Source organism: Culex pipiens, chromosome 3, assembly GCF_016801865.2.
Source record: "Culex pipiens pallens isolate TS chromosome 3, TS_CPP_V2, whole genome shotgun sequence".
NCBI lineage: Eukaryota > Metazoa > Arthropoda > Insecta > Diptera > Culicidae > Culex > Culex pipiens.
Window position 1 is genome coordinate 111,791,708 of NC_068939.1, and position 27,820 is coordinate 111,819,527.

At 37.8% G+C, this 27,820-nt stretch overlaps 2 protein-coding genes across 9 annotated transcripts in view; one reads left to right on the forward strand and one right to left on the reverse strand.

Annotated features, from left to right (window-relative positions):
• Positions 1-27,820, forward strand: part of LOC120425934 (flotillin-2) — a 367,849-nt gene that overhangs the window by 221,975 nt on the left and 118,054 nt on the right. The gene's annotated exons all lie outside the window — the stretch shown is intronic.
• On the reverse strand, positions 1,502-27,012 carry LOC120425936 (glucose dehydrogenase [FAD, quinone]). Of its 3 annotated transcripts, none has more exons than XM_039590564.2 (3): positions 26,045-27,012; positions 3,860-4,607; positions 1,502-3,779 (listed from the first exon to the last, which is right to left on the reverse strand). In XM_039590564.2, exons 2-3 carry the CDS (start codon positions 4,013-4,015, stop codon positions 2,073-2,075), a joined length of 1,863 nt encoding a protein of 620 aa, XP_039446498.2. In that variant the 5' UTR covers positions 4,016-4,607; positions 26,045-27,012; the 3' UTR covers positions 1,502-2,072. The 3 variants fall into 3 exon arrangements, with proteins under 3 accessions (XP_039446498.2, XP_039446497.2, XP_039446500.2); XM_039590563.2 differs by lacking the exon at positions 26,045-27,012 and adding an exon at positions 5,594-5,715; XM_039590566.2 differs by lacking the exon at positions 26,045-27,012 and adding an exon at positions 5,585-5,685.

Genomic DNA, 27,820 nt, shown 5'->3' on the forward strand with positions numbered 1-27,820 from the left:
TTAAAACAAAGGCCATTTTACTTATAACAATGCAAACATATTTTTAATTTGTCATTTGTGATCGATTTTATGTATATGGCAAAGATTTGATTGTAATAAGGACTATCCAGAAGAATGCTTTTTAAATATTATTAGGTAATAAAAATATAATGTTTTGTTTTGTTCTCAAATGACGATATTTTCACTTTAAATATTTTTTTTAAACTAAACATTAAAAAAAAATAAACAGGGAAGCTGATTTGCAAAACAGTACATTACTGCTTAGCTGTTCCCAAATCTAAAATTTGCTAATCATCTGACATTGTATATAACGATTCTACCAGCTTGGCGTTCCATGTGTTGAGGCGAACGCACAAGATAAGCTTCACTGCGTTTTCTGCTGGCTAAGCTTCCGTGTGCTTTGCTTAAGCGTTCGGTTGCTTACAATCTTCAAACGGTAGCGTTCATTGACTACATTCGGGAGTTTTTCGGAAAGTTTAATAATTTAATAATTTAATTTTTTTGATTTGTATGCTTGACAATTGAAAAGTTTGGCCAACCTTTAATTTTGTTGTTTGATGATTTAGATTGCTTAGTTGGCAAGCTAGGCAAACCATTCATTTGTGCAAATATTGCTTTATTTAATTTTAAACTTATCACAATCTGTAACAACTACCTGTTTTGTATTGCCCCGCTTACCAAACAGAACACATGAATGTTGCATAAATTACGCAGCACGACAAAAAGAGAAAAAAATGGTCTGATAGAATATATGTTGCTGAATATAATTTTTCAATACTAACGTACACTTTTTTGTTATAGTTCACAGCTATATGTTGATGTTGATGTTGATAAAGCCGATGCAAATATTTATCAAAGTTTATGTAGGAAGTTAACATTCAACGTTCTATATCTTTTGAAAGTTTTGTAAAATGATTTGTCATTTGAGAGAGTTGTCAAGTTTGATGCAATTTGGGCCACTTTTTTACTTTGCCAAACGTTATGTTAACGTTATATTCATTGTTTTTTAAATAAATTTTTCGAGTTGAAAAGAGGAGTACATGAAGAAGAATTTAATTAGCTCTCCTCCCATGAGAAAAAGAATACTTTTGCGATCATTTTAAAGAACGATTGTGATTCTGCTATACCAGCATTTTTTACATAAAAATTTAGTACAGACATTGTTTGAAGTCTTTTTTCGCTGAATGGTTAGTTTATCAATTTGGCTAGAGTATCTCTGTACTGCCCATTTAAGAAAATTCAGCTGTTCTTCCCATTCAAGTATTCCGAGAAAATCTCATCAAAAACGTAAAATTATCAAATCTTCGTCAAAGGCATTCCTACCATTAGAATTGGATATTAATCGTTTGGTTTTTCGAATCGGCAGCCATAACAAAATACTATTTTAGTGAAATTCAAATTTAAGAAGCTGCATACTAACATCCTCTACCACCCGGAGCATCCATCGGCGTCATATTGGGATAAGGCTTTGTGATATTGGGGTTGAAACCAGTTGTTTTTATTACAAGTTTTATTTTTTATTGTTGGTAACCTTATTTTTTTCTATAGAAACTCTTGTTGTCTCTGTATTTTCGTAGATTTAATTCAGCTTTCGTTTTAATTTTGCATTTAGCTTTATCCGGATTATGCAACAAAGTTTAGCTTGAGGGTAGTGCCGATTTAAATAGGAAATACATTGTCACATTACCCTAACGTCCTTTATAGTCTTATACACAATATTTTTTAAAACAAAAACTTGATCAACATAAAATTAAAGACAACAATTTCCATTGTTTTGAAATAATCTGTTTTCAGTAACGCCTGGACGTGTTTTGTCCCCAGATGCTGACTAGTAGAAATTTATTATACTACATTCTCTCGGCATTCTCTTCTGTGTGTTGCTCCTCTTGGCTGCTGCAGTGCTAACCACGCGACATTGTTATTCGATGTTTACGTTCTGACGTTTTTCGCTGCACTATAATATCACATTCTTTAATTTTTGCTAAGTACACAATTTAAAGGCAGGCGAAAAACTACGTTTAGGCACATGTGAATTTGCTTCAGTGATACCCCATTGCTTTTGTGTTTGGTGTTCACCAACGACCCCAGTCCTGTTTGATCATGTCGGCCGCCTTTTCGGCAATCATGATGACTGGCGCGTTGGGATTGCCGCTGACTATCGTCGGCATAATACTAGCGTCCACCACTCTCAGTCCGGAAACTCCATACACCCGTAGCCGGGGATCGACCACCGCTCCGGGATCCCAGCTTGGTCCCATCTTCGCTGTTCCCGTCGGATGATAGATGGTGAAGGTAAACTGTTTGATACAGCAGGCCCAGTACTCGTCGGACATGAACGGTAAATGCCGACAGCCTGGCAGCGGAATTTTGTGCGGCCGCGATCCGAACCGTTGGAACGCCGGCGTGCTGGACACGTTGATCGCAATCTTAATCCCCTCGACGAGCACCGCTACGTCTTCGGGATGGGCGAAGTAGTTGGGTTCGAGCGAAGGTTGCACGAACGGGTTTCGCGATCGCAACCGAACCCAGCCGGTACTTTTCGGTCGCAGCAGAAGAGGAAGGATTGTCCATGTCTCGGCATTCTGTAGTGGTTTGTAGACCGTGTTGTAGAAACCATCGCGAAGATTGAGAATCTTTCGAATGTACTGTCCACCGTCGGAATTTACCGAACTCGGTCCAAAGTGAAACTGGATATCGGGCCACTTTCCGGACGGATCGGCATATTTTGTATTTACAAAGGCAACAGCTTCGATACCCGGGAACGACATTGGACCTCGTTCGTTGAAGATGTAGTCAAATGCCACTGGTACGGTTGTGAAACGTGAAGTTTTTACCGATACTGGTTCATCAATAACGAACGTCAAGCCGCCGAGCCCGACGTGGTCTTGCATGTTGTCACCAACTGGAAGATCCGATAGCACCGGAATTCCGAATTCGGCCAGATGATCTGCCGGTCCAACGCCACTCAGCATCAATATCTGTGGAGTGTTCAACGCTCCAGCTGATAAAATAATCTCCTTTTTGGCAAAAGCCAGCTGCCGTTTGTTGTTGCGCACGAATTCGACTCCGTACGCTCTGTTGTTTTTGTCGAAAATAATGCGCGTCACTTGGGCGTGCATTGCGACGTCTAGATTTTTCCTTAAACGCACCGGACGCAGGAATGCTTTCGATGTACTGCAGCGACTTCCTCGTCTCATAGTCGCTTGGAGCAACATAAATCCTGTTTGTTCTGCTCCGTTGATGTCTCTGTTTTCGTAACCCATTTCCATGCCTGCTTTTACGAACGCAACCGAAAGTGGAGTTCTCCAAGGAGCCTCCTGGACCGTTAGATATCCTCCTACTCCATGGTACGGTGATCTTGCCATGTATGGATTACGGTTGTCCTCCGATTTGATGAAATATGGTAGGACACTGTCGTAACCCCAGCCTAGGTTACCCTGTTCTAACCAGCTGTCGTAGTCCCTTCGATTGCCTCTCACGTACACCATTGCGTTAAGCACACTGGATCCTCCCATAACCTTTCCTCTGGGCCAATTACATCGGTCGCCTATCATCGCTTGGCAGTACCTTCGATCACCGGACGGTGTCGTTTGGTACTTCCAGTCAAATTCTGTCAACTGGAGATACCCTGCCAGTGATGGTACGTCGGTCACCTCGTTTTCATCTCCGCCAGCTTCCAACAGTAGCACCGACCAATCTCCTATCTCCGAGAGTCGCGAAGCCATTACGGCACCGGCTGATCCGGCACCGATGACGATAAAGTCATAGTAGCGTCTTAACTGAAATGAAGAAAGGGGAAAAGTGGGGTTAGATATGCGACAGCACTGTTGGGCATACAGTGGACAGATTGTTTAATTACTGTTTCCTGGTCTATAGGTTTCGATTCCGGATCCACACTTTGGTATCTATAGTAATTGACTCCTACAGCTATAAGTGGTATGAGAGTGAGTAGTGCTATCGGGGTGTGCGTGATTCCTCCAGCTACTGCCGCTACGGAAGCGAGTCCAAGAGCCATTGCACGAGAGAACTAGTGTTACGAAGATGTCTGCCAAAAATGTTTCCCCTTTTCTATAAAGGGTTTATAAGTTGCGAGATTGCAGGGGGCAGCACAGAAGAAGAAGGTGTTAATTCGATAGTTTGTAGTTGTTGATGCAAGCGTGGCTTCTATTTATGTAACAGTTTCAGCGTAAAGTAACTCCAGCCGCCGACTGCTATATCCACACATCAATGTTTTTTTTGTTGTTCTCCGAAAGGATCTTCGGTGTGTAGTTCCGTATACCGCCGGGTCGCACCTTCTGGAACAACAGTTTGGCGTTTCTGTCCTCCTCCTCAATGTCCAGATAAGATTTGATGTAGAGATGCTCGTTTAAGTACTTGGTTTGCCGTTCGACACTTTTGTACGATGACGCTGCGGACGCAGACGAGGCAGAGGAGGTCGTTGAAGCCGTAGACGGTGAGCGGGAAGGTGCTGCAGAGGACTTGGATCCCGTTGACGAGGCCAGGGACGTCGTGTGGTGGTGATGGTGGTGGTGGTGGTGATGGTGGTAGTCATGTGCGGAAGTACATCTGGAGGGCAGAGATTTCTCTTGGCCCATTTTATTGAAACTCTGAAATGGGTTGAAAACAGTCGATTAGTACTACTGGGATTGGCGGTAGCAAGTTGGAAGCAGATGTGCAGTATAAATGATTAAAATATTGCTACGAAAGCAAAAAAAGGCAAATCATAACGGAAGCCAACGCGATGTCTTCAGTGAACATTCTCCAGGATAGGTGTCGATGACGCATTCGATTAAAGCAAAGCGTCACCAAATAACGGGTTTGTGGGAATTTATCTCGTCGCATCTCGGTATCTTTCACGGTGAACTTTTTTTTGACTGTCCAAATTTCAAGTTCAATGTTATAGACACAACTTCCATCTGTACAACAAAACTTGATATCCTAACTTAGTAGCTTTCAAAACACCTGTTTTCAGAAGATGAAGGAGGGTGGTCAGGTCAATTACTAAGCTCGTTAAAGTAGATAAACTAAGCGAAACAGATGGCCTGTGATGGCGTTGGCTGTGTATGATATGATACACGATCCACTTCATGTTCAACACTGCGGTCGTGGACGTTGAGCCGCGTGCTTCAAAAAGGCCTGCCGTCGTTCGTCGGCTGCAATTACGACAAATGGTGGTGGCGTGTGCGTGGTTTAACTGTCTCCCTTTGCCATTTCCTAGGTTTTTATTGCTTACTTTCTGGCTTTCTTGCTGAAACGACAGCGCACACTTTCAGCCGCGGCCTTTTCAATGTTAATGTCAATGGAGTTTGCAAATATCCTCCTTCGTTGAAGAATGGGGTAACTTTTCCGATACTTAGTATTTTATGGCTATATTAATATTTGGTTTTACTACAAACATTATGTTACACAGATCAGTCAACTATCATAATATTTTTTTGCAAATATGTTCATAACCAAACTAATAAATAAGTTTACACACACACACACACTCGTAGAACGAACACACATGCACACATAGTATAGGATAGGGGAAAGTTCTAGTATAGCCATCACCGTACCAAAGAACAGGAAGAACACCACTCACTCAACTCACACGAAAGTCCGCTAAATTGAAAGGCATGGATGGAGCGGGATCTGACGGTGCACGTCCGGAAGTGTTCAGTAGGACGAGACGTTGACTTTCGTTGTCCAAGTAGTCGGTGACTAGCAGAAGTATTGAATTGTCGTAGTTGGTTCTGAACTAGGTCTACTAGGTCGTCTACAGGTCTTTCTTTTTTTTTGGTTTTGCTGGGGGTCCCGACTATTGTAACAGCAGCTGTGGCCTCATGCGGTTCCAACGAGCACGCTCTGGTCCTGGTCTGAACATCCGGGTAGAATAGTTCGCAAAAGCCACTCACCCGTTCGCTTTCTACAGATCAGACAGAGCCCGGTGGTGGCGCCGCCAGGATTTCCGAGGTCCGGGGGGTGCGAGCGGTGGTGTGATATTGGGGACGGTTGATGTGACGTGAGCGTGTTACCGGTTACGCGTTACGGGGGTGGTAGTATGAGCGAGCGATGTTGATTTAGGTGTGCGATTGTTTGTGAAGTGTTAGCTGAAATTATTAAGGATTCATCATTGGAGACGTGGTTAGGGAATGAGATCACGGCAGATTAAATGGTCAGTTGTGAATTTTGATTAGAGAAATGTTAAATGCTATACAGGGCTTGAGTGAGCTATTTTAATGTGGCGTCGATTTATTCATTTATACATGCAGATTTAATTTTACATTTGATAATATACAAAACGAAAATTATGTGTTTTTTTCAGCACTCTCTTGTGGAATTGTGAAAGTGTGGAGGTTTCCAAGGACAGTTGCTAAGAGATTTAGTAAATTCCTAAATTTCAATTCTAACTCAGATACAGAGAATACTCTTTTTACGCAGTGGCGTTACGCTTTTTATTTCGCCGATTTCTCTAAAACCATAAAATATTTTTGCAGGTGTCAAAAAGCGTTTTGAACAAAACCTACAAATTGCTTTTAAAAGATTGCAAAAACGTTGCGTCGTTCCAGAGAAATCGACAAATTAGAAAAACGTAACGCACCGCGTAAAAAGAGGTTTCTCTGTATCTCGACTCACATTCTTATGGGTTCATTGGCAGGTGTTCGACACTGAAATGGTAATCGATAGATAGATTTGAACCCGGATTTGAGTCAAACCAGTTTTGTTTTACATTTGTGGCAAGAAAAAAATGATAAAATTCTAGATTCCGTGGGATGCTTAACCGGTTTAGCATAGAGACAATATTTGCAAATATTTGGATACGGATTCAAACGAATTTTGTCAGGCACTTTTGACGAATGTTATGATAGTTACTTTATGTCAGTTAAAAAAAAACGAGGCAAAGAATGGTCTGCACAATCATTCTCCACGGTGTTGTAAAAAGAGATAGTAGTTTTAATTATACATATCATATTGTTGCAGCCAAATATCAGAAAAAATAACCACCCTTATTACACTTCATTGTTTATGGATCTGTGCAAATTTTGAGCGAAATCACAGCTAAAAAAGTAGTAATCCAGCTGCGTGTAAAAGGCCTGGGTGTAAAATAAATATTGCATTATTTTATGCAATTTTATGTGATTTTACACCCTGACATATGTAGCCCATGAGTATGGGAAACCTACTTGACCGAAATGTCAAGCTCATATATGCGTTATCCTTACAACTTTACATCGGTCTGATGGCCGAGTGGGCTAAGGCACCAGTCCTTACTGTTGGTGCTGGGTTTGAATCCCGTCGGTTGCAACTTTTTTTTGTGTTTGCAAAAATTGTACATGCAGTGTGTAATATTAAGTGTTTATTTTGACGAAGGTGATGTGCATGCTTTTGCAAGCGATTTTACCATCGGATTTTTTGCTGTGTGGTTGAGATTAACCCATTGATACCAGAGCCTTAAGTTGGTGAAAAAAAAATGTTTTTCTTACAAAAATTACCTTTTTAAAATCGCTAATAACATTTCAGGTTCGTATTTTACTGCTTTGGTCTGTTCTACAAAGTTTTAGAGCATAAAATTTCCAATGAGAATCTCACTTTTGGGAATATGTTGAGTCGAGAACAGAACACTGATGAAGTCTGCAAGTAGTAGACGAAATACGTATCTGTCAAGATATTAAAAATATATAGCGGAATTAAAAGGAACAACTCGTCTCTTTGTATTTACAGTTAATGGAAGTAGCCGTAAGAAAATTGGGTTTTCCATACATTTTTTTCTATTTTTCCCATACAAACTTCACCTTCTAGTTTAAATGAGTAAATGTTGACCGATTTTGCTCATGGGTAATTCTCCGCCAACTCACACAGCAGTTGCCCCGACCCCTCTTTGATTTGCGTGAAACTTTGTCCTTAGGGGTAACTTTTGTCCCTGATCACGAATCCGAGGTCCGTTTTTTGATATCTCGTGACGGAGGGGCGGTACGACCCCTTTCATTTTTGAACATGCGAAAAAACAGGTGTTTTTCAATAATTTGCAGCCTGAAACGGTAATGAGATAGAAATTTGGTGTCAAAGGGACTTTTATGTAAAATTAGACGCCCGATTTGATGGCGTACTCAGAATTCCGAAAAAACGTATTTTTCATCGAAAAAAAACACTAAAAAAGTTTTTGGGAAATTTAATGTACCTTTCGAATCTATATTGAGCCAGAAGGGTCATTTTTTCATTTAGAACAAAAATTTGCATTTTCAAACTTCGTGTTTTTCTAACTTTGCAGGGTTATTTTTTAGAGTGTAACAATGTTCTACAAAGTTGTAGAGCAGACAATTACAATTTTTTTGATTTATTAACATAAGGGGTTTTCTTGTAACCATCACGAGTTATCGCGATTCTACGAAAAAAAGTTTTGAAAAAGTTGATCGTCGTTGTTCATGCCCGTTCATGTTCACCCGCTACAGACACGGACGACGAAACAAAGAGAAACGCAAAATGTAACTTTTTCAAAATTTATTTTCGTAGAATCGCGATAACTTGTGATGTTTATAAGCAAACCCCTTACTTTTATATATCAAAATTTTTGTAATTGTCTGCTCCACAACTTTGTAGAACATTGTTACACTCTAAAAAATAACCCTTTAAAGTTTGAAAAAACACGAAATTTTAAAATAAAAATTTTTGTTCTAAATGAAAATATAACCCTCTTGGGTCAATTCGAAAAGTACATTAAATTTCCCATAAAATGACATGTTCCAAAAAATTAAAACAGTTAAGTAACGAAAAATGGCAGAGTTTTTAATACTTTTTAAGTGTTTTTTTTTCAATGAAAAATACGTTTTTTTCAGAATTCTGAGTACGCTATCAAATTGGGCGTCTAATTTCACATAAAAATCCGTTTGACACCAAATTTCTATCTCATCACCGTTTCAGGCTGCTAATTATTGAAAAACACCTCTTTTTTCGCATGATCAAAAATAGAAGGGGTTCTACCGCCTCTCCGTCACGAGATATCAAAAAACGGACCTCGGATTCGTGATCAGGGACAAAAGTTACCCCTTGGGACAAAGTTTCACGCAAATCGAAGAGGGGTCGGGGCAACTTTTCCCGATTTCGTGTGAGTTGGTAGAAAATTACCCATATGCCAATTTAAAAAAAATACGAAGCAAAGAATGGTCTGCACGATAATTAGCCACGGTTTTGTAAACGAGAGATAATTTTTTTTATTATATCATATTGTTGCAGTCAAATATCAAAAGAATAACCACCTTCATTACACTATATAGTATATGAATGACTCCCGAACACCCCTTTTCTTAGTGGGCATTACTCACCCCACCCCCAAATCTTGATTAAATATATAAAAACATAGTTTTTTTTTTAAATAAAGATCTCATTACTGTTTTGTGACGAAATCCAGTCTACAATCCGCGAAGTTCACCGTCTCCATGCGAATGCAAATCAATATTATGCTAAATTTTGTATTTTTTTTTAAATTTATTGATGAGCTATGGCCTCAACTTGCTCTTTTGTAATACCAAATTATTAAGCTGAATAGTTTTAGTCGAATCTCATACTGATATATCATCTATAATTAACACTTAATGAAACAAAAACTCACACTTTCAAGTTTATTAGTTTTTATCACCATCTGCACACATACTCCTCCAAGATTGGCCAATTTTCGCTACTTTCATTTTCGATACCAACGTTTTTCGCGCGCAAAATCCCATTCACCATCGTAATAGTTAGTTCAACTTTGTGGACCCCAAAGCATGATTGCCAGCCAGAAGCATCTCATAATGATGTTCACCATTAGCAGCATGATTTCTCTCGCAGCTGATTCGATCAATTTACTCATTATCTGGAGACAAATCGCTTTCCTGGTCGCCGTCTTTCACCATACCACCGTACCCAACTGGGTGGTTGAGTTCGTCTTCTGCACACGCTCTGGTGTACGGTAATTGTATGATGGATTGCCACACATTTTTCATGCTGGATAAGTACAATTTTATGTCATTCGAATTGTACTCACGGCCTTTCAATGTTGTTTTTTGTTTTGTTAACCACTTTCAATTGGTATAAGGGTCTTTTGTGTAAAAAACAAGTTTCAATGTTGAAATAGTTTTGCCCCAAAACTGCAATCTTACAGGTTCAGCAAAAGTACGTGATGTACTTTCAAAAATGGTTTCCCAACGCCGAATGTGAGGATTAATCAAACATGGATAGGGATGTCAATGAGGCTCATTACTCGCTGGCTAGCGTTTAAACGGTGATATACAACTTTATGTTGGGAGAAATCAAAGGCACGTGCAGCGATTTGAATCAATGTCTTTGGGTTTCTCTTTGTTTTTAACATTCTCTATGTCAACCTCCCAGTCTCTTTTCCGTTGACAATTCGCACTTAGCAGTGCCTCCACCGGGTGTATGAAGACGTCATTTTGACGTCCATTCATCACTTCATGTTACTAAAAGCTGAGTGCTTTGACCCTGCTGCGTCAAATTCTACCAGCTATCGTCATCCGTGTCAATAAAACGGCTTACAACTTTGTTTCTACAGCATTTTTTTTAAGTTTCAGATGTGACCATCCCCGGGTGGAATGGTCACCCGATTGGCATCCAGTTTAGTTGGGTGGACAAGGTGTCTCGACTGTCTTGTTTGCGACTGTTAGGATAGGTCCACGGATAGGGACATGCGGAAGGGAGGGGAACCTGTTTCCCGAATTGGGACAGCAGCCGGCTGCTTGGCCGCAGACTTGGAGGAGAAATGTGTGTCACTTGCGGATGACCATTTTGGTTCGATTTTTGACTGGATGGGACATTTTTGGGAAGAAAGTTTCCTGGCGATGTCGACTATGCGCGTGCCTGTAGTGTCGTATCATATATCATGCTATTCTTCCACTTTCGCTGTCGTTTTGGTGCTGCTCTGTAAACTGCTGAACCCGCGCGCGTTTTGGGTGGACTTGACTTTGTACGAATGTTAATGTTGTCTTTTTTTGTTGTTTTGTTTTCAGGTATGGCTTCACGGTCAAAATTGACTGAGATTTGGTTTGATCGTTGAGTGGAGAAAGCTTTTCCATGGAACTGCGCAGGTATTGAATTAGATTATTTATGCTTTTGTGTTTAAAGATGACACTCTGGACATTTGATACAAGTGAGAGGAATATCAAGTTGCTATTTCAAATTTGAAAAAAACATAAACTTTGCCTTTGATTCCCTAACCAAGAGTGGGAATTGAAAATCCTGCAATTTGTATTCGTACTGCATTAAATATCTAAACTAGGGTGTAACAAGAGAGTGAAGGAAAAGTTGATGTTTTCAGCAGCGGTGTTATACATTCTGTAACATTTTAAATAGTGGACGAATCTTTTCGCACTCTTTGGCAAAGTTGTTCCCTGGAACACGGACTATGAGCTCACGAGGTTTTTGAAAAATGCAAAAATCTTTAAAGGGTTTAAAACTGGCAAAACCCAAAAGGCACCGCTTTTACGGGTTAAATCCCATTTAAAATTCAAAGTCAAAGCGCCAGGTCCTGTCGCAACCAATCAAGCTTATTTTTGGGATTCGGGCTCAGTACACCTAGGGGATCAAGCCTTGAAAAGCCCGCAAAATTGACTCGTTATGTTACATCCTAATCAACACCAATTGGATGAATATGTATCAATATTTGTCATAGTGAATTTCCTATAAAAAAAAAATGTTGAAAAGTGTTTTATTACAGATTTTGCAGCAAATATTCAATGCAGAACAGGATTAGGTTCCTTTCAAAGTGATAGAGGTCTTCACCTTAAATCAAAACGCTTCAGTGTAAGCAGAACTATTTTTTAGCGAAATTTTCTTATTTTATTTGTTTTTTCCTCCAGCCTGCTTTACAAACCTAAAAATAGCTAAATCTGTGTTTTTTGGGTAAATTCGGACCTAAAATAAAACTTAAATTTGTGATATTATTGTTCACAACGATAAAGCATTTTTTGCAATTCCACTGTGAAACTGTCAACGTTTCCTGTCCTTCTGGAGAAACGAAACGGAATACTTTTCTCTACCAAAAATAACAGAATGGAAAATTTATACCTTTCAGTAACAGTGCTGAAAAGTTGAACTTTTCAACACTAGTATCGAAAAGTAACATTTTTCAATATTTTTTTTTGTTTTGAACGATGAATTTACTAAAGTCATGAATGTTTGACATAAAAATCCATTAAAGAAGCGTTTTTCGGAATTGCAAAAAATGTTGTAAGCAACTTGTTGCAAAACTTGATTTTTTCAGCACTCGTCGTATTTATTCAACTCGGTAAACCTTGTTGGATAAATATACAACTCGTGCTGAAAAAATCTTCTTTTTGCAACTTGTTGCATAAACTGCTATTATATATTGGCATGGAATACTTTATAAATTAATTTGTCGATTGTAGCGTGTTTAAGCAACCCAAATCTATCATACCTGATTAAACTGAAGCGTTTACTGATAGCAACTTCGAAATTGTCGAGTTGTTTTATTGGAAGTAACATGACCTGAATTACTCACTATGCCCAGTTGAATTTCAACTGACACTAGAATACTTTACTTGTTTTTAATTCATTTTTTCAGAGACTTTCTTTCTTATTCATAACTTAAGTTTGAATCTCTGAACAAAACAACTTGCTAGTCTTCCAACCGATTGTATCATTTCTGTAAAGCTGGCTGTTGTTCCTAGTTTTCCACTGGCCATTGACTTAATTTATGTGCCTCATTAACAAGTTATTAATTCATAAATATCAAAAACCTCAAAAACGGTATCGACTCTGTTGGTCAGCAGTAGCAAATGCAAATGAACCCCTCCGGGCATGGTTTTCCGTTCGGGGCCGGTTTTGGTGGAAAAATTAACGACCACCATCCGTGGCCACTTTCCACGCAGCCCTTTCGTGGGGGTTCCACACACTAATTGTCGATTGTCTTCGTTACCTACTAGTGCGGTGTCTGCCCCAGGTGGCGCTCGACCGAACCATTTTCCCATATTGGGCCTCACCGCAGTCGATTCGTATGCATTTCCGGCAATTTCTTCGCTTTTTTTTTTCTTCCCTCTGAAGGGGGTGCTGCTCCGCACAATTTCGTTGAATTCACTTTCGTAGCCGTTTACCAACCAGTTAATGGTGCTAAAATTAGTAAAGTTTTCTTCCTGTATTTATTTTTTTTTATTTCGCTCAAAATGGTCTGACCACGATGGTGAAAAGGGGTGGAAAGGTGGAAGGAAAATCGTTATCGCAATAATGCAACAAAATGAATCGCGCGCGCCTTTCGTTCCGTCAGCAAACTCATCAACACCAACAACTATCCGGCGTAAATGAAAACGAAGAGAAAAAAACCTCAACCGCTTTAAAAATTGGCATTTTTTCTAAGCCGGCTTGGAGTTGGTTCGGGTCTTAAACAAGGGACCAAACTGTGGAAAGAAAACAGAATGGAAGAGCGATGGGTTTGTACACACACATCAGCTGTTTTCACTTTCTTTTAAGTTTGAATAGTGGCTCTGTTTTGTTGCAACGCTTGTTAGAATTTGTGTTTCTCATGTTTGGTATGTTTTACAAGGTTTAGCATTTTTTCGCCGATGTTCTAGAAGTTTAAGATAATCATGTTTCCAAATAGAGCACATTTCGAAGTGAACGTGCTATTTTGTCGTATGTTGCTTTTTGACGTTTCGAGAATAACGCTTTTTAATGTTTGACCATGAATAAACAAAATTAGAGCATGCTAGAGGTGGGCAAAAAAAGAGCGAGCCGCTCAAAGAGCCGGTTCACTGAAAAGAGCGAACGAACCGTGGCTCAGAAAAAAAAGAACCGCGGTTCTTTTTAAACTTCGGTCTTTTGAAAGAACCGTTTCAAGATGGCATGATTTATGTTATAAATATAATTTATTGAATTTCCAAAAAAAATAGTATTAAATTTGTTTTTGAGAATTGAAAATGCAATTTCAAATATTTCAGTTATCTCAAAAGTAAATGATTGTCTAAACAAAATGAAAAAAAAAATCTTTGTACAACTGATTGTACACGAAAGTATTACCAGAATACGAATTTGAGCATTTCAAATTGCATAAATTGTTAAATATTACCAGATTTTTGGTATGAATAGCTTAGAATAGCTTAGAGATTTTCGAAAACAACCCTTTTGTCCGATTAAACTTTAGCGTTTATACACTTTATCGATTAAATCAGAATGTAGAAAAGAGTTCACAGAATATTTTCTACAAATAAAACATCAGCAGTTTGGATGCCATTCAATTACTCGAATGTTTAGGTTCGAATAGAAATCTTGACAAAGAGACCACCAAGACCTATGGTTTCCAAGGGCATCTTCTCGTTTTCAGTTTTGATTTGTTTTATCAAATAATTTATAAAAGTCCAATGTGAAACAACCCACGATTTAAAAAAAATCCTTTTTATCCAAACTTTGAAAAAGAGCGAAAGAGCCGCTCAAAAGAGCGGTTCTTTTTAATGAGCGAACGAAAATGAGCGGCTCCTAAAAAAGAGCGGTTTTGCCCACCTCTAGAGCATGCAATGTAAACAATAACAAACACGCATTGTTTAGCAAACCATTTTGTGCATTTTTCCGAAATTTGGTTGAATTTGGAAGAGACAAAACGGCAATCGCACTTGCTAGATGTGTCAAGATAGCACGATCTAACTAAATTTTATATGAAGTGAAACTACGTTACACGGGGTTCTCTACAGTTTTTGTTGAACATCCCTGGATTGAGATCAGACTTTGGGGATCTGTAAAGGTCAAAAGGTTAGAAAATTAAAGCTGCACAAAATGGCATTCTGAACTCAATTTCCTAATATTCAACCTTTCAAAATTACACCATACACATTTTTTTACTGTGTAGCCTCTGAGGTCCAGACACCGTCAAAACCGCATTTTAATGTTTAATAAGACCTTTTCAAGTGTTAGGCTAGATTTTGGCAATTTCAAACTTAAAAGGCTATTTTTCATGAAAAGCCAAGACAGCAAAAATCGGTTCAAATGGCGCGGGATTATAATTTTTTAATAAATGTGCTTTTTGCGAAAATCGACGAAAATGGCCATTCTTTTTTTTTTTTTTTTTAATATATATTTATTCAGTTTTTCATTTCCATGTACATTCATTCAGTTAAAATATTATTGAGTGTCCAATCACAATCGATGACTTTTCACCTCAATTTTAAATACTAGCAACTTTCATTTATTCATGAAATATTTAGCTTTCGCTATTCAGTGATTTCAAATGTAGGAGGTCCTACATGTACAAAAGGGAAAAGGGATACCTTAAAACTAACTTATAAACTATATAAAGAGCGGATCAATGCAGCTGAAGACTGCAATGATTTTTGTCGAAATGCATCAATTATCTTATTGGACATAACATCCAAAGTGTCAACTTCGGCTAATTGATGAAGTTCACTGGTGCTGAACCAGGGAGGAAGTTTCAGAATCATTTTCAGAATTTTGTTCTGAATCCTCTGAAGTTTTTTCTTACTGGTTAAGCAACAGCTTGTCCAGATCGGCACAGCATAAAGCATGGCAGGTCTGAAAATTTGTTTATAAATTAACAGTTTATTCTTGAGACAAAGTCTAGAATTCCTGTTTATAAGTGGATACAAACATTTAATATATTTGTTACATTTAACCTGGATACTTTCAATGTGATCCTTGTAAGTAAGGTTTTTGTCAAAAGCAAGTCCAAGATATTTCACTTTATCCTCCCACTTTAAATTTACCTCATTCATCTTTATAATGTGATGACTTTTTGGTTTAAGAAAATCAGCCCTTGGTTTGTGAGGGAAAATAATAAGTTGAGTTTTTGCAGCATTTGGAGTAATTTTCCATTCTTTCAAATAAGAATTGAAAATATCCAAGCTTTTTTGTAATCTTCTTGTGATGACACGAAGGCTTCTACCTTTGGCGGAGATGCTTGTATCATCAGCAAAAAGTGATTTCTGACATCCTGGGGGCAAATCAGGCAAGTCAGAAGTAAAAATATTGTATAAAATTGGACCCAAAATGCTTCCTTGAGGGACGCCAGCACGTACAGGTAGTTGATCAGATTTGCTGTTCTGATAACATACCTGCAGAGTACGATCCGTCAAATAATTTTGAATAATTTTCACGATATAAATCGGAAAATTAAACCTTTTTAATTTCGCAATCAAACCTTTATGCCAAACACTGTCAAATGCTTTTTCTATGTCTAGAAGAGCAGCGCCAGTAGAATAGCCCTCAGATTTGTTGCTTCGAATTAAATTTGAAACTCTCAACAACTGATGAGTAGTTGAATGCCCAAGGCGAAATCCAAACTGCTCATCAGCGAAAATTGAATTTTCATTAATGTGCGTCATCATTCTATTAAGAATTATTCTTTCGAATAATTTACTAATAGATGAAAGCAAACTAATGGGCCGATAGCTTGAGGCTTCAGCAGGATTTTTATCCGGTTTCAAAATCGGAACTACTTTGGCATTTTTCCAACTACTGGGAAAATATGCCAAATCAAAACATTTGTTGCAAATTTTGACCAAGCTACTTAAAGTTGCTTCAGGTAATTTTTTAATTAAAATGTAAAAAATGCCATCCTCACCAGGGGCTTTCATATTTTTAAATTTTTTGATAATAGATTTTATTTCATTCAGATCCGTATTAAAAACATCATCTGATGAAAATTCTTGTTCAACAATATTCTGAAATTCTATTGAAATTTGATCTTCAATAGGACTCAAAACATTTAAGTTGAAATTATGAGCACTCTCAAACTGCTGAGCAAGTTTTTGAGCTTTCTCCCCATTAGTTAATAGAATATTATCACCATCTTTTAAAGAAGGGATTGGTTTTTGAGGTTTCTTAAGAACCTTTGAAAGTTTCCAAAAAGGTTTGGAATAAGGTTTAATTTGTTCGACATCTCTTGCGAACTTTTCATTTCGCAGGAGAGTGAATCTGTGGTCAATAACCTTTTGCAAATCTTTTTGAATTCGCTTCAGTGCAGGATCACGAGAACGTTGATACTGTCTTCGGCGAACATTTTTCAGACGAATCAGAAGCTGAAGATCGTCATCAATAATGGGAGAATCAAATTTGACTTGGACTTTAGGAATAGCAATATTCCTAGCATCCAAAATTGCATTAGTTAAAGATTCCAAGGCTGAATCAATATCAGCTTTGGTTTCTAAAACAAAATCATGATTTAAATTATTCTCAATATGATGCTGATACCTGTCCCAATTAGCTTTGTGGTAATTAAACACAGAACTATTGGGTCTGGTAACTGCTTCATGAGAAAGTGAAAAAGTTACTGGAAGATGATCAGAATCAAAATCAGCATGAGTCACTAAAGGACCACAATACTGACTTTGATTTGTCAAAACCAAATCAATTGTTGATGGATTTCTAACAGAAGAAAAGCAAGTTGGCCCATTCGGGTATAAAACCGAATAAAGACCAGAAGTGCAATCTCTGAATAGAATTTTACCATTGGAATTTACTTTTGAATTATTCCAAGATTGGTGTTTGGCATTAAAATCACCGATGATCAAAAATCGAGATCTATGCCGAGTAAGTTTATTCAAATCCCCTTTGAAATAATTTTTATTTTCCCCAGTGCATTGGAATGGCAAATATGCAGCTGCAATCATAATTTTCCCAAATGAAGTTTCAAGTTCAATGCCCAAACTTTCAATAACTTTTAACTTAAAGTCACGTAACGTACTATAAGTCATACTACGGTGGATAACTATTGCAACTCCACCGCCATTTCGATTCATTCTGTTATTGGTTATAACTTTATAATCTGGATCACTTTTCAAATAAGTGCCAGTTTTTAAAAATGTTTCGGTTATAACAGCAACATGCACGTTATGAACTCGTAAAAAGTTGAAAAATTCATTTTCTTTCGCTTTTAAAGAGCGAGCATTAAAATTCATAATATTGATGGAATTACTTAGATCCATGATTAAACTTCAGGGTAAGAACAACATCATTCGCAAATTTTAATCCAATCTGGATTGCTTCCATCATGGATGTAGCATTACTCATTGTTTGAATCAAACCAAACAGTGAGTTTTGCAAAAAAGTCATTTTTTCAAACGTAACATCGCCGAGATCAGAAGATCCCAAAGCGTTGCCAGCAGAAAAATTTTCAAATGAAATTTGAGGTACCTGCCCAATTTGAAGATTGGTAGAGGATTTAAAATTCGTGGATGAACCCGAACCCGAAACGACGTTGGCATAAGAAATACCATTAGTGTTACCTAACTTTTCCACGGTAGGGGTATTTCTAGCATTGTTCGAGTGAGACAGCACGAACGTTTGATTTAAAGATGCAGGTACAACCTGACTTTGAGAAAATTTCGGTTTGGATTTCGGCTGATGCTTAGCACGAGAATCCAAAACCTTTTTTCTGATGGGGCAATCCCAGAAATTTGATTTGTGATTTCCACCACAATTTGCACATTTAAATTGGGTGACTTCTTTCACGGGACAATTGTCCTTGTCGTGAGAAGAATCCCCGCAAACCATGCATTTTGGAACCATGGCGCAATGATCAGTACCGTGACCGAATGCCTGGCAACGCCGGCACTGGGTCAGATTCTGGCCATTACCGCCATGTTTCTTAAAATGCTCCCACTTTACCCGTACATGGAACAAAAACTGTACTTTGTCCAAAAGTTTCAAATTGTTGATTTCATTTCTGTTGAAATGAAACAGATAAAATTGTGAAGTCAAACCAAAGCGAGAAATATTCCCGTTTGATTTTTTCTTCATTGGTATTACTTGGGATGGGGCAAAGCCAAGCAACACCTTAAGTTCGTTTTTGATCTCATCCACCGACAAGTCGTTGGAGAGACCTTTCAGGACCGCCTTGAATGGACGAGCATTCTTGGTCTCATACGTGTAGAAATTGTGTTTGTGGTTTTTCAAATAACCAACAAAAGTTTGGTGATCTTGTAAAGATTCCGTCAACAAGCGACATTCTCCTCTTCGACCAAGCTGGAACGAAACCTTCAAATTGCAAGTTTCCTTGCAATTTTTCAGTTGCGTTCGAAAGCTGGCCAAATCGGAGACGGAAGTCACAACAATTGGCGGAGCCTTTACTCGTTTCTCGACGGCAGAAGGCTCAGTACGAGGAGAAGGATCCTTGTCAACAGTTTCGGATAAAACACCGAAACTATTTGCCAATGGGATTGGAGGATTGACCTCACTTTCAGAATCAGAATCAGACCTCGGATGAGGCTGTTTTCTTTTTCTGTTTCCGTTAGCCGATTTAGCGTTCAAACGCTTCACCGACGTAACGACCAAATCTTCAGAAGATTTGCGTTTACCTTTGTTTTGACGCATTTTGCAAGCAAAGTTCTCTTAAAAAGATGGCTTCGTTTGTAAAATACAACAAAATTTCGGGTGGGGTTAGTCTTGAAAAGACTGTTTAGAATTTTGGAAAATAACTCAGGTAGTCTTTAAAAAGACTGTGAATTTTGTTTGAAATAACTCTGAGCTTAGGTAGTAAAAAATACCGCAGCTCTAGTTACCACGAAGGTTCGCAAGACACTGAAAAAAAAATGGCCATTCTTCGGACCACCCTAACAAGGCGTAGGTCACCTTAATGGTCATAAAAAAAAAAAAACGGGTCTTATGATTTCGGCCAGAGAACCCCCAGTCTCATTTTGAGCCCGATCCGAGCACTTTTGTTTTTTTTTAGAATTGCTGTATACAGAGTTTTCAAAAAATGATTGCATTTAAAAAGGTTAAACAATTTAGTAATTGAATTATGCTTTAGTAAGATTAAAAATACAGACTTTTATTGAGGACAATACAGAACTCCCAAGCCTGGAGGACACTTTTCCCGAAGAAATTATCGATCGTTGAAACTGGTTCGGTCTTTACGACAAAATTTCCGGTGTCGTCAAAATCTGTCAGAAAAAAACGGTTTTTTTCTTGAAAAGCATCAAATTTTTCAAGCGTGCTTTGAAGCTTGACAATGCCAGTGCCACGTGCCAGTTTTTTTTTTAAGAATTTGGCAATATTTAGGGGTGGTGTGGGTCCTCTCCTCCTTTTCGTCATAAGACGCTTTTCGACATGTTCTCGACACTTTTGCAGTTTGCCGCTATTCAAGCAACATTTTGAGATACATCAACATGAGAGAGTTACTCGCTTACTTTGATTTGATTTTTTATTTAAATATTACTTTGAAATAGTCATAAATAGTGTTTCTTGATCAAAGTTCTGATAGGCAGATAACAGAAATGTGCCGAGATAGGATATATCTAGAGATCTTTTTTAAAAGGTCCAATAAACAAAATTTACAATTTTAGCTTTTTGGATGTTTTTCAATATCCCTATCTAAAGGCGGTTTTAAAAACACCCAAGAAGCAAAATTTGGAAATTTTGTTTTTTGGACCTTTAAAAAAAACTCTAGATTTCCCCTAATTCAAGTTATTTATCTGACCTGATCAAGAACACTAAACTTATTTCTGTAGAGTCATAGTGGGGACTTTGCTTGTACTGTACTGCGCTATACTGAACACACTGATGCTAAATTGTGCTGAACTAAGAAATAGCCATCTCCAATGATTGCGCAACCTGGACAACTCCTTAAATTTTTACAGCTTAGCGGTGCAAATAAAAATGTCCAGGAAACAATCGCTTCCTGGTAGTGTTCCCAGCTGCATCCAGCAGCAGGTTCGTCGTCGCTGCCGCCAAGCAAGTCTTTTTACCAGTTTTTCGTCGGCCGAGCGCTCAGCGCTTGTTTTCCAAACGGAAACAATTTCGCGCTCTCGCTCAGAAAACAAGATCTTGAAAAGCAAAAGGGGGAGAGCGACCCCGCCGCCTCGTCATAACACCTGTGGTTTCGGAGGCCCCCGCGGGGGTACGTGTTTTCCCGGTCTTTTCACTCTCGGTCTGTTTAGTAGGTCCCTTTAAAAGTCGGCCTCCACTCCATAGGATCTGCGCCGTGGATTTCCGCCCGTCTCGAGCTCGCGTTACGGCACAGTTTCGATAGAGAGTGAAAGAAACGATAATTAACGTCTTGACGGAACGCCACTTGGGTGCACACGACGGTTCGGTGTGGCCATTACGTAATGGGCCCTGTTTAAGCGGTAGCAACTGCGCCACGGAACGTTCCGGAGCCATGGTCCATGACTTTGGCGCGATCGGCTTCGATGCGTTCGATCTCCGTACGTGTGGCGTACCGGTATTGCTGGGTGGAGATCGTGCAGATCTTGCATGATGCGACTGTTCTATATTTATGACATACCGTTTTCGAGAGAAAGTTTGCTGTTTCCAAATAAATGCATTATTATCATTGTATTCGGTCACGGGCTCTTCAGCTCGCGTGGCTCGTCACATTCCGTGCCAACCGGGGATCTCTCGACATGCAAATCATGCCCGAGAACCATCATCATGACACAGTAGCTTCGTTTTTCAACGATGCTTGAAATGATTTTCAATTTGTCTTCACCTACTATCGTCGAGCAGTTTCTTTGCAATATTGCTAAAAAAAAATCAACCGGCTCAACAGCGGCAATTACGGTCCACTCGATCATGAGCAGCCGACACAATTTCTCACTCGATAAATTCGCCAAAGCTAGAGAAATAGCCTTAAGTTGAGCTGAAACCTTGTAACACTTAAACTCAAGTAGTTTTCCACAAACTGCATGCATTGTTTGCCTCACGAGTTGTAACTTTTCACCACTCCACCACATATCATATCAAGTGCTTTATTTGCCTATCGCAAACACCCGCCGCCATAATCAAGGAGCCAAAGTGGCTGGAAAACAACGCACAATTTCGTTCAGAAAAGGCCCACGCTCGCCCAATTTACCTCTCCAGTTTCCAGGTTGAGTATTTGTTATGCGCAAAATTGTTCCAGTGGGTTCATAACCAAGAAACACACCTCCGGCAAAACTGGCGCATTTCGGAAATGGGAAGTTTGTTCCTTCCACTACCAAACCTGAAAGAAAACTTTAATCTTGTGGGTTTGTGGTAGGGTAAGTTGCCATTTGTTCCACTTTTGAAACTTAATGGCATGAAAATATACTTATTAGAAATATAAATTAAAACTTGACTTGTTAGGTGAAAAGTCATATACCAAAATAGTTAAGATTCAAATTTCTCATTCAATCGTTTACAAATTACCCTGCCATAAATAACAGAGAAGAGCGCGATTTGCCTCTGATTCTTCATCTGTCTGTGGTGCGCAAGATAATTGTACTGGTCCAAATTTACGATAAAATCGAACGAGTGCGGCTACGGTTATCAATAGAACTGTTATGCGGTGCCCAAAAATTGAGAGCGGATACTTTTCAGCGCCCCCTCGTGCAGCTCGGTATGATTTTTTTTCATTTTTGTGTACTCTTGCTGGCATTGAAAAATAAATGTTCACGTGCGCCAAAGAAAATGATCATTCAGTAGCCACTTTTCTTCTTGCTTCACAAGACTCAACAAATGAACAATAAATGTTTGAACTCAAAACACGTTTCCGATTGCTGAAGAATTAAACCAAGTTATTAAGGGGCTTCAGAGAAATGAAGATTTGAAATGAAAATGCATTGCTATATTTTGTTTTCCTGACGTTTTTTTAGACAGACACTTCAAATATATGAAGGGTATCGAATGAATAATTATACATCATTTTTTTAAATAACAGATTTAGCATTTTTGTAATGCTTCTGCATTGGATAATAATATAAATTCTTAAACTATTAGAAAAAATATTATTTGGTTTTACGGGGTGGTCGGTGACTCAAAACCACTAATTGATAAAAAGAAAATTATAAAATTTAAGAAGAATGTAAAGGACGGAAAACTAAGTTAGCGAAACGGCCATACGAGAAAGTTTTTGTGTGTTATCAAATCTTTTAACCTTCTTATTTTACTGTGTACAAGTTCCAAGTCGCAAGTTGTTGTTTTAATTTTCTGTACAAATTTTGTGGCCACTGTCATACTACGTTAAGTAGTTATTAGTTTCCTATGGTTCGAAACACATAACATTGCGCAAACAGATTCTTTTTATGTTTTATTGCACAAAAGTGTTGATTGTATGTTTTGGGTGCCTCGATTTGATGATCGAGCCTGTCAATGTTTCGGCTATTTAAGGTCGAAAATTAATTTATCTATAACGAAAACATGCATTTTTAAAAGATTTGTTTGCTAAAGCTAAAAGAAAATATTAAACATCTTTTATTGTAAAATCATTTGGATTAGTTTACAAACATGAGTTCAGTCAGTATTTTCATAAAAAATATTCTTTGCTTCAATTTAAAATCAAACAATCCACAAGAAACATTTCAAATAGTTTTTTTTTACAATCATCAATGTTTAGTATTTTTCAGAATTTTTTGAAAAAAAAAATCGACGAAAAACAATTAAGTAAAACTTGACTTCCGTAAACCGGGGTGACTTTGATAGGATTTCAATTTGTTTTTGGAATATTTTCCAACAGGTAAGGTTTTTCTCAAGATTATTATTTTTAAAACATGTACTCGGGTAGGACACACAAAGTCCATAGTGCATGGACTTTGGAAAAAAAGTTTTTTCAATAGTATTTAGAAAAATAGTAACGTTAAAAATTCTTAGTTTTAATTCCGGGGTGACTTTGATATACATAGGTTTTCTTGTTAAAATCATATTAAAGATGTTCAAACTTTATTTGTACGTTAAATGTACCATCACTAAAATAGCTGATGAGTTTTTAAGAAAAAAATCTATGTTTATATTTAGTTAACTAAGTTTATAAGCTTTTTAACAAAATACATACAAATTTTAGGTAAAATTGTTAAAAAGTCGGAATTTTGCTTAAAAATTTGTGAAAACTAGTTTTGTTTATAAAATTATTGATTTATATTGCATTTTATACTGAATTCGATGCACGAATCACAAGTTTACACATTTTACATGAAATTTGTTCAACTGAATTGCCAATAAATTTGGAGATAGTTTTTAATTGTGTTTCAAAAACACATATTAGTTATTATTTACAAACTTATGTAACCTTCTCCTAGTGAAAAATTGTCCAAAGAATCCGAAAATGCATTCAGTTTTCCGATTAAAAATCATGTTCATTGAGAAAATTATGACACTTTGAGAAGTTTAAAATAATGACTTTCATCAACATTTTCTTAACTATAGTTAACTAACTTTATAAACTTTTCAAAATTTTATGAAAAAATCTTCTTGAGATACTTTGAACACTTCTCTACCACGGTCAGTATGTTTCTAAACCATTCCTTACGTATTTGAATTGTACTCTTCATTTTGCGGAAAAATCGCAAGCCTATCAAAGTCACCCCGGCTATCAAAGTCACCCTGTTTTACGGTACTTGTTAAAACATAACTTTTTAGAAAAACTAGGTGTATTTAGTGTAGAACTACTATTGAAATAAATTTTCAAATTATTTCGCTCATTTTCTATTGAAATTTGCAGAACTTGAGAACTCAAAACCTAGACAAAAATTATATTTCATTACATTTTTAAACAATTAACAATGATTTCCCTAACCACCGAAAAGGACCTAACAAAAATAAGTGTATGAAAAACTAAATTAACTATGGTTCGAAAGAAAGGTTAATAAGTTCATGTTTTTTATAAATAAATTTTAAACGAAACTATTTTCAAATGATATCATCAATAGAGTCAAAAGCTAATTGTTTAAAACCAATATTTATTTTGTAAAAAGGTTCTACAATGTCCATTAAAAAAAAACTATGGTAAAACGGACCAGTATTTTGGATTACGAACATAATTGTTCAAAACTTGTTCTTGTAGTTTTTTATCTCGCAAACATGATTAAATACTTTTTCATAGAGGAAATGTACCCATTTTCAGCACACGAAGGAAGCATCCATAAACCACGTGAACACTTATTTAAATTACAGACCCTCATGTATGGACAATCTCCATACATTTTTTTAAACCCCACTTTTGGAGCTATCCGCTATCAAAACACATTTTTTTTAGAATTCAACAAAGGAGCGCTTGCCAACTTTTAATTAGGCTATTTATTACTTTGAAATAGTAAAGAAAACTTTTTGTAAGCTGTTATTTAAGGTCAAAGTACTGATAGGCCGATAATAAAAATGCGATGTGATAGGATAGGATTTGAAAAAATAAGTCAAAAAACATGATTCTAAAAGTTGTAGATATTGCCTTGAATAAATCAAAATCTTACAAAATCTGGTGATCAATTATAATATTAAAAATGTTTTGAAAAAGCAAAATCCAGTAGTGTGGAATTAAAGTGCAATTCACAAAGTTTGTAGAATCTTTCAAGTGACATCAATTAATATGCCTTTGCAGAGTTAATAATTAACAACCTGAGTGCAATTTTAGGGTAAACAAATTTGGAGAAAACAATCCTTGAGGAATATAAATTATTTACATGTTATATCTGGATTACTTGATGATTTTTACAATGATTTTATTTGCTTTGTAATACAATGGTTACTGATTTTTTATTGTTTTCCAAATGTTCAATTTCTGTTTACATGAACCTACTTACATTTTTTTACATTCCATACAAATTAAGTGTTCCGAAATATTTGTCAAACTCTATGATGCATTTTTATTTTGGAACCACAGTGTATCAAATCACTCCCACTTTCGATACCAATCATTCACTATTCAAGCTAAGTCCGCCACTCAATTCAGTACCCTCTTCCTTCCTCGACAGTTCGCTTTAGGAATTCGTAAACTGCAGCAACCAGTACCATTCGATAACGGTCTGTGTGGAAGAAGTCAAGTTGCACACAAGAAACAACAACAGCACAACAAAAAAAAAACTTGTCTTACAAAAAAGGGAGAGAGAGTCGACGCCACTTTCGAACGTTCGGCATGTTGCGCAATTTTGCCACGCATCGTGAACCACTTCACTCACTTCCACGCACGCACTAGCACACATACACAGACACACACGGGGCTTAGTAGATCGTCTTGGTTCATTATCTCTGAGGTAGCCCTGATCGATCTCATTATCACAATCCACCCCGAAAACGATTGGCCAAGGAGTGTGCAGGAAAGTGTTCCGAGGAAAGTTGGATCGTCCGTGATTGTGTTAGTCAAACGTATACTTGAAATGCTACTCACTTGTTTCAAATAGTTGATCCAGCACAGGTATGATTCATTATCGGATCGATGTTTTCGGCTTCTATTGCTGCTGCTTACTTTCTCTCAGATTAGTTTACTAAAACTGGCAGAGTTGGGCAACTGCTTACTAGGGTTCTTCTGGATTGTTTCGTGTTTCAGCTGAATGTCGGCTTGAAATACTCAACGACTCACGACACTACGAACCGCCACGGATCGTCTGCACTTCCGAACTTGCTTGTAGAAACTGCGTTTTGCGATGCAGTACTGCAGGATTGCTACACCACTTTCCGGTTGCAATTTTCACTGATTGATCATAAATCACGATCGAAAACGATACTTTTATCTTGTTTTATTATTCGATGGTTATTTCCTTGCTTCGCTGAAGATTTCCACTTTTTTACTTTTATCTTTTACTTCTCACTTATTCATTCGTTTTTTATTTCACTTTTCAAATGTGTACACACAGTGTGCTCACCCACCAAAAATATACAACATCCAAAATTCCGAAAACCGCTGTGCAATTACGATTTCACCGCTGATTTAAAGCTGGTAGCGTTTATTTCACTCACTGTTTAAGTGACCACTGGTAGATTTCACTGTTGTTTCACTTAATCTCCCAAAACGAATGGGTGAAAATGTTTGCACAAACCGGCCACTTCTGTCAAGATCTCTTGGCGAGCAAAAATTGCTCTAAAAAAAAGCACAACACACAATTTCTAGAGACGCAAACAATAGCGCGATACTTATCGTACAAAGTAAACACAAAACACACAAAAAATCGAGCAAGGAAAATGAAATCCGATAAAACAAACGAAAACCACAAAATACGAGCGAAATACGTCCGATCTGCACGGCTGTCGGCGATAATCTGCACGCCCCGTGGCCGCACTGAGTTGCCGTTGCCGTTGCTCGCAAAGTTGCACGCGCCAGGTTCGCTCTTTTCTCTCGGCGCGGTGAGCGTTTCGCGACGACGACGACGACCTGATGATGCTCTTGACTCAACACACGCGTGCAGATCCAGCTGGGCCGACACACGCGCCAGGGTCTCCTCATCGTGCAAGAAAAGTTGAATGGTTGATTGGATGGGTTCCCGGGGAAGGGTTGCCAGTCAAAGAGATCGTTCATTTTCTAGTTTTTTTATATTGAGGGTTAAAAAAGACAAAAAAAATAACTTAATTCACCTGCGTGGTTGGTGCCTTCCTCACTCTTTACCAACAAAGGGTGATATGATGGGTTTGAACGCAAAAAAAAAATCATCTATTTTTTTTTAGATCCGGAAGATAAACGGTCACAAATAAAAACACAAATAACTCTTAAGCGGTCATAACTTGAGACAGGGTTGCTAGATCTTCAATGTTCTGTACTCGTTAGAAAAGTCATTCGATGACCTAACCAACGATGGGTCGGATGATGGATCCTGACATAGTTCACATACATTTCATTGAGATCCGGCTTCAAAAAAGTACATAAATATCTCTTAAGTGGTCATAACTTGAGACAGGGTTGCCAGATTGTCCTGTACTATGCTCGTTGGAAAGGTCATTTGATTACCTAACCAACGATGGGTCGGATGATGGATCTGGACATAGTTCACATACATTCAAGTGCGAATCGGCATCAAAAAAGTAGATAAATATCACTTAAGTGGTCATAACTTGAGACCGATTTGCCAGTTCTTCAATGTTTTGGACTCGCATTCGCATTCGCATGGAGATGGTGATCTTAGCGGGTTGCACACTGGATTTCGTCATGTATAAATGATGATTGTCCAACACA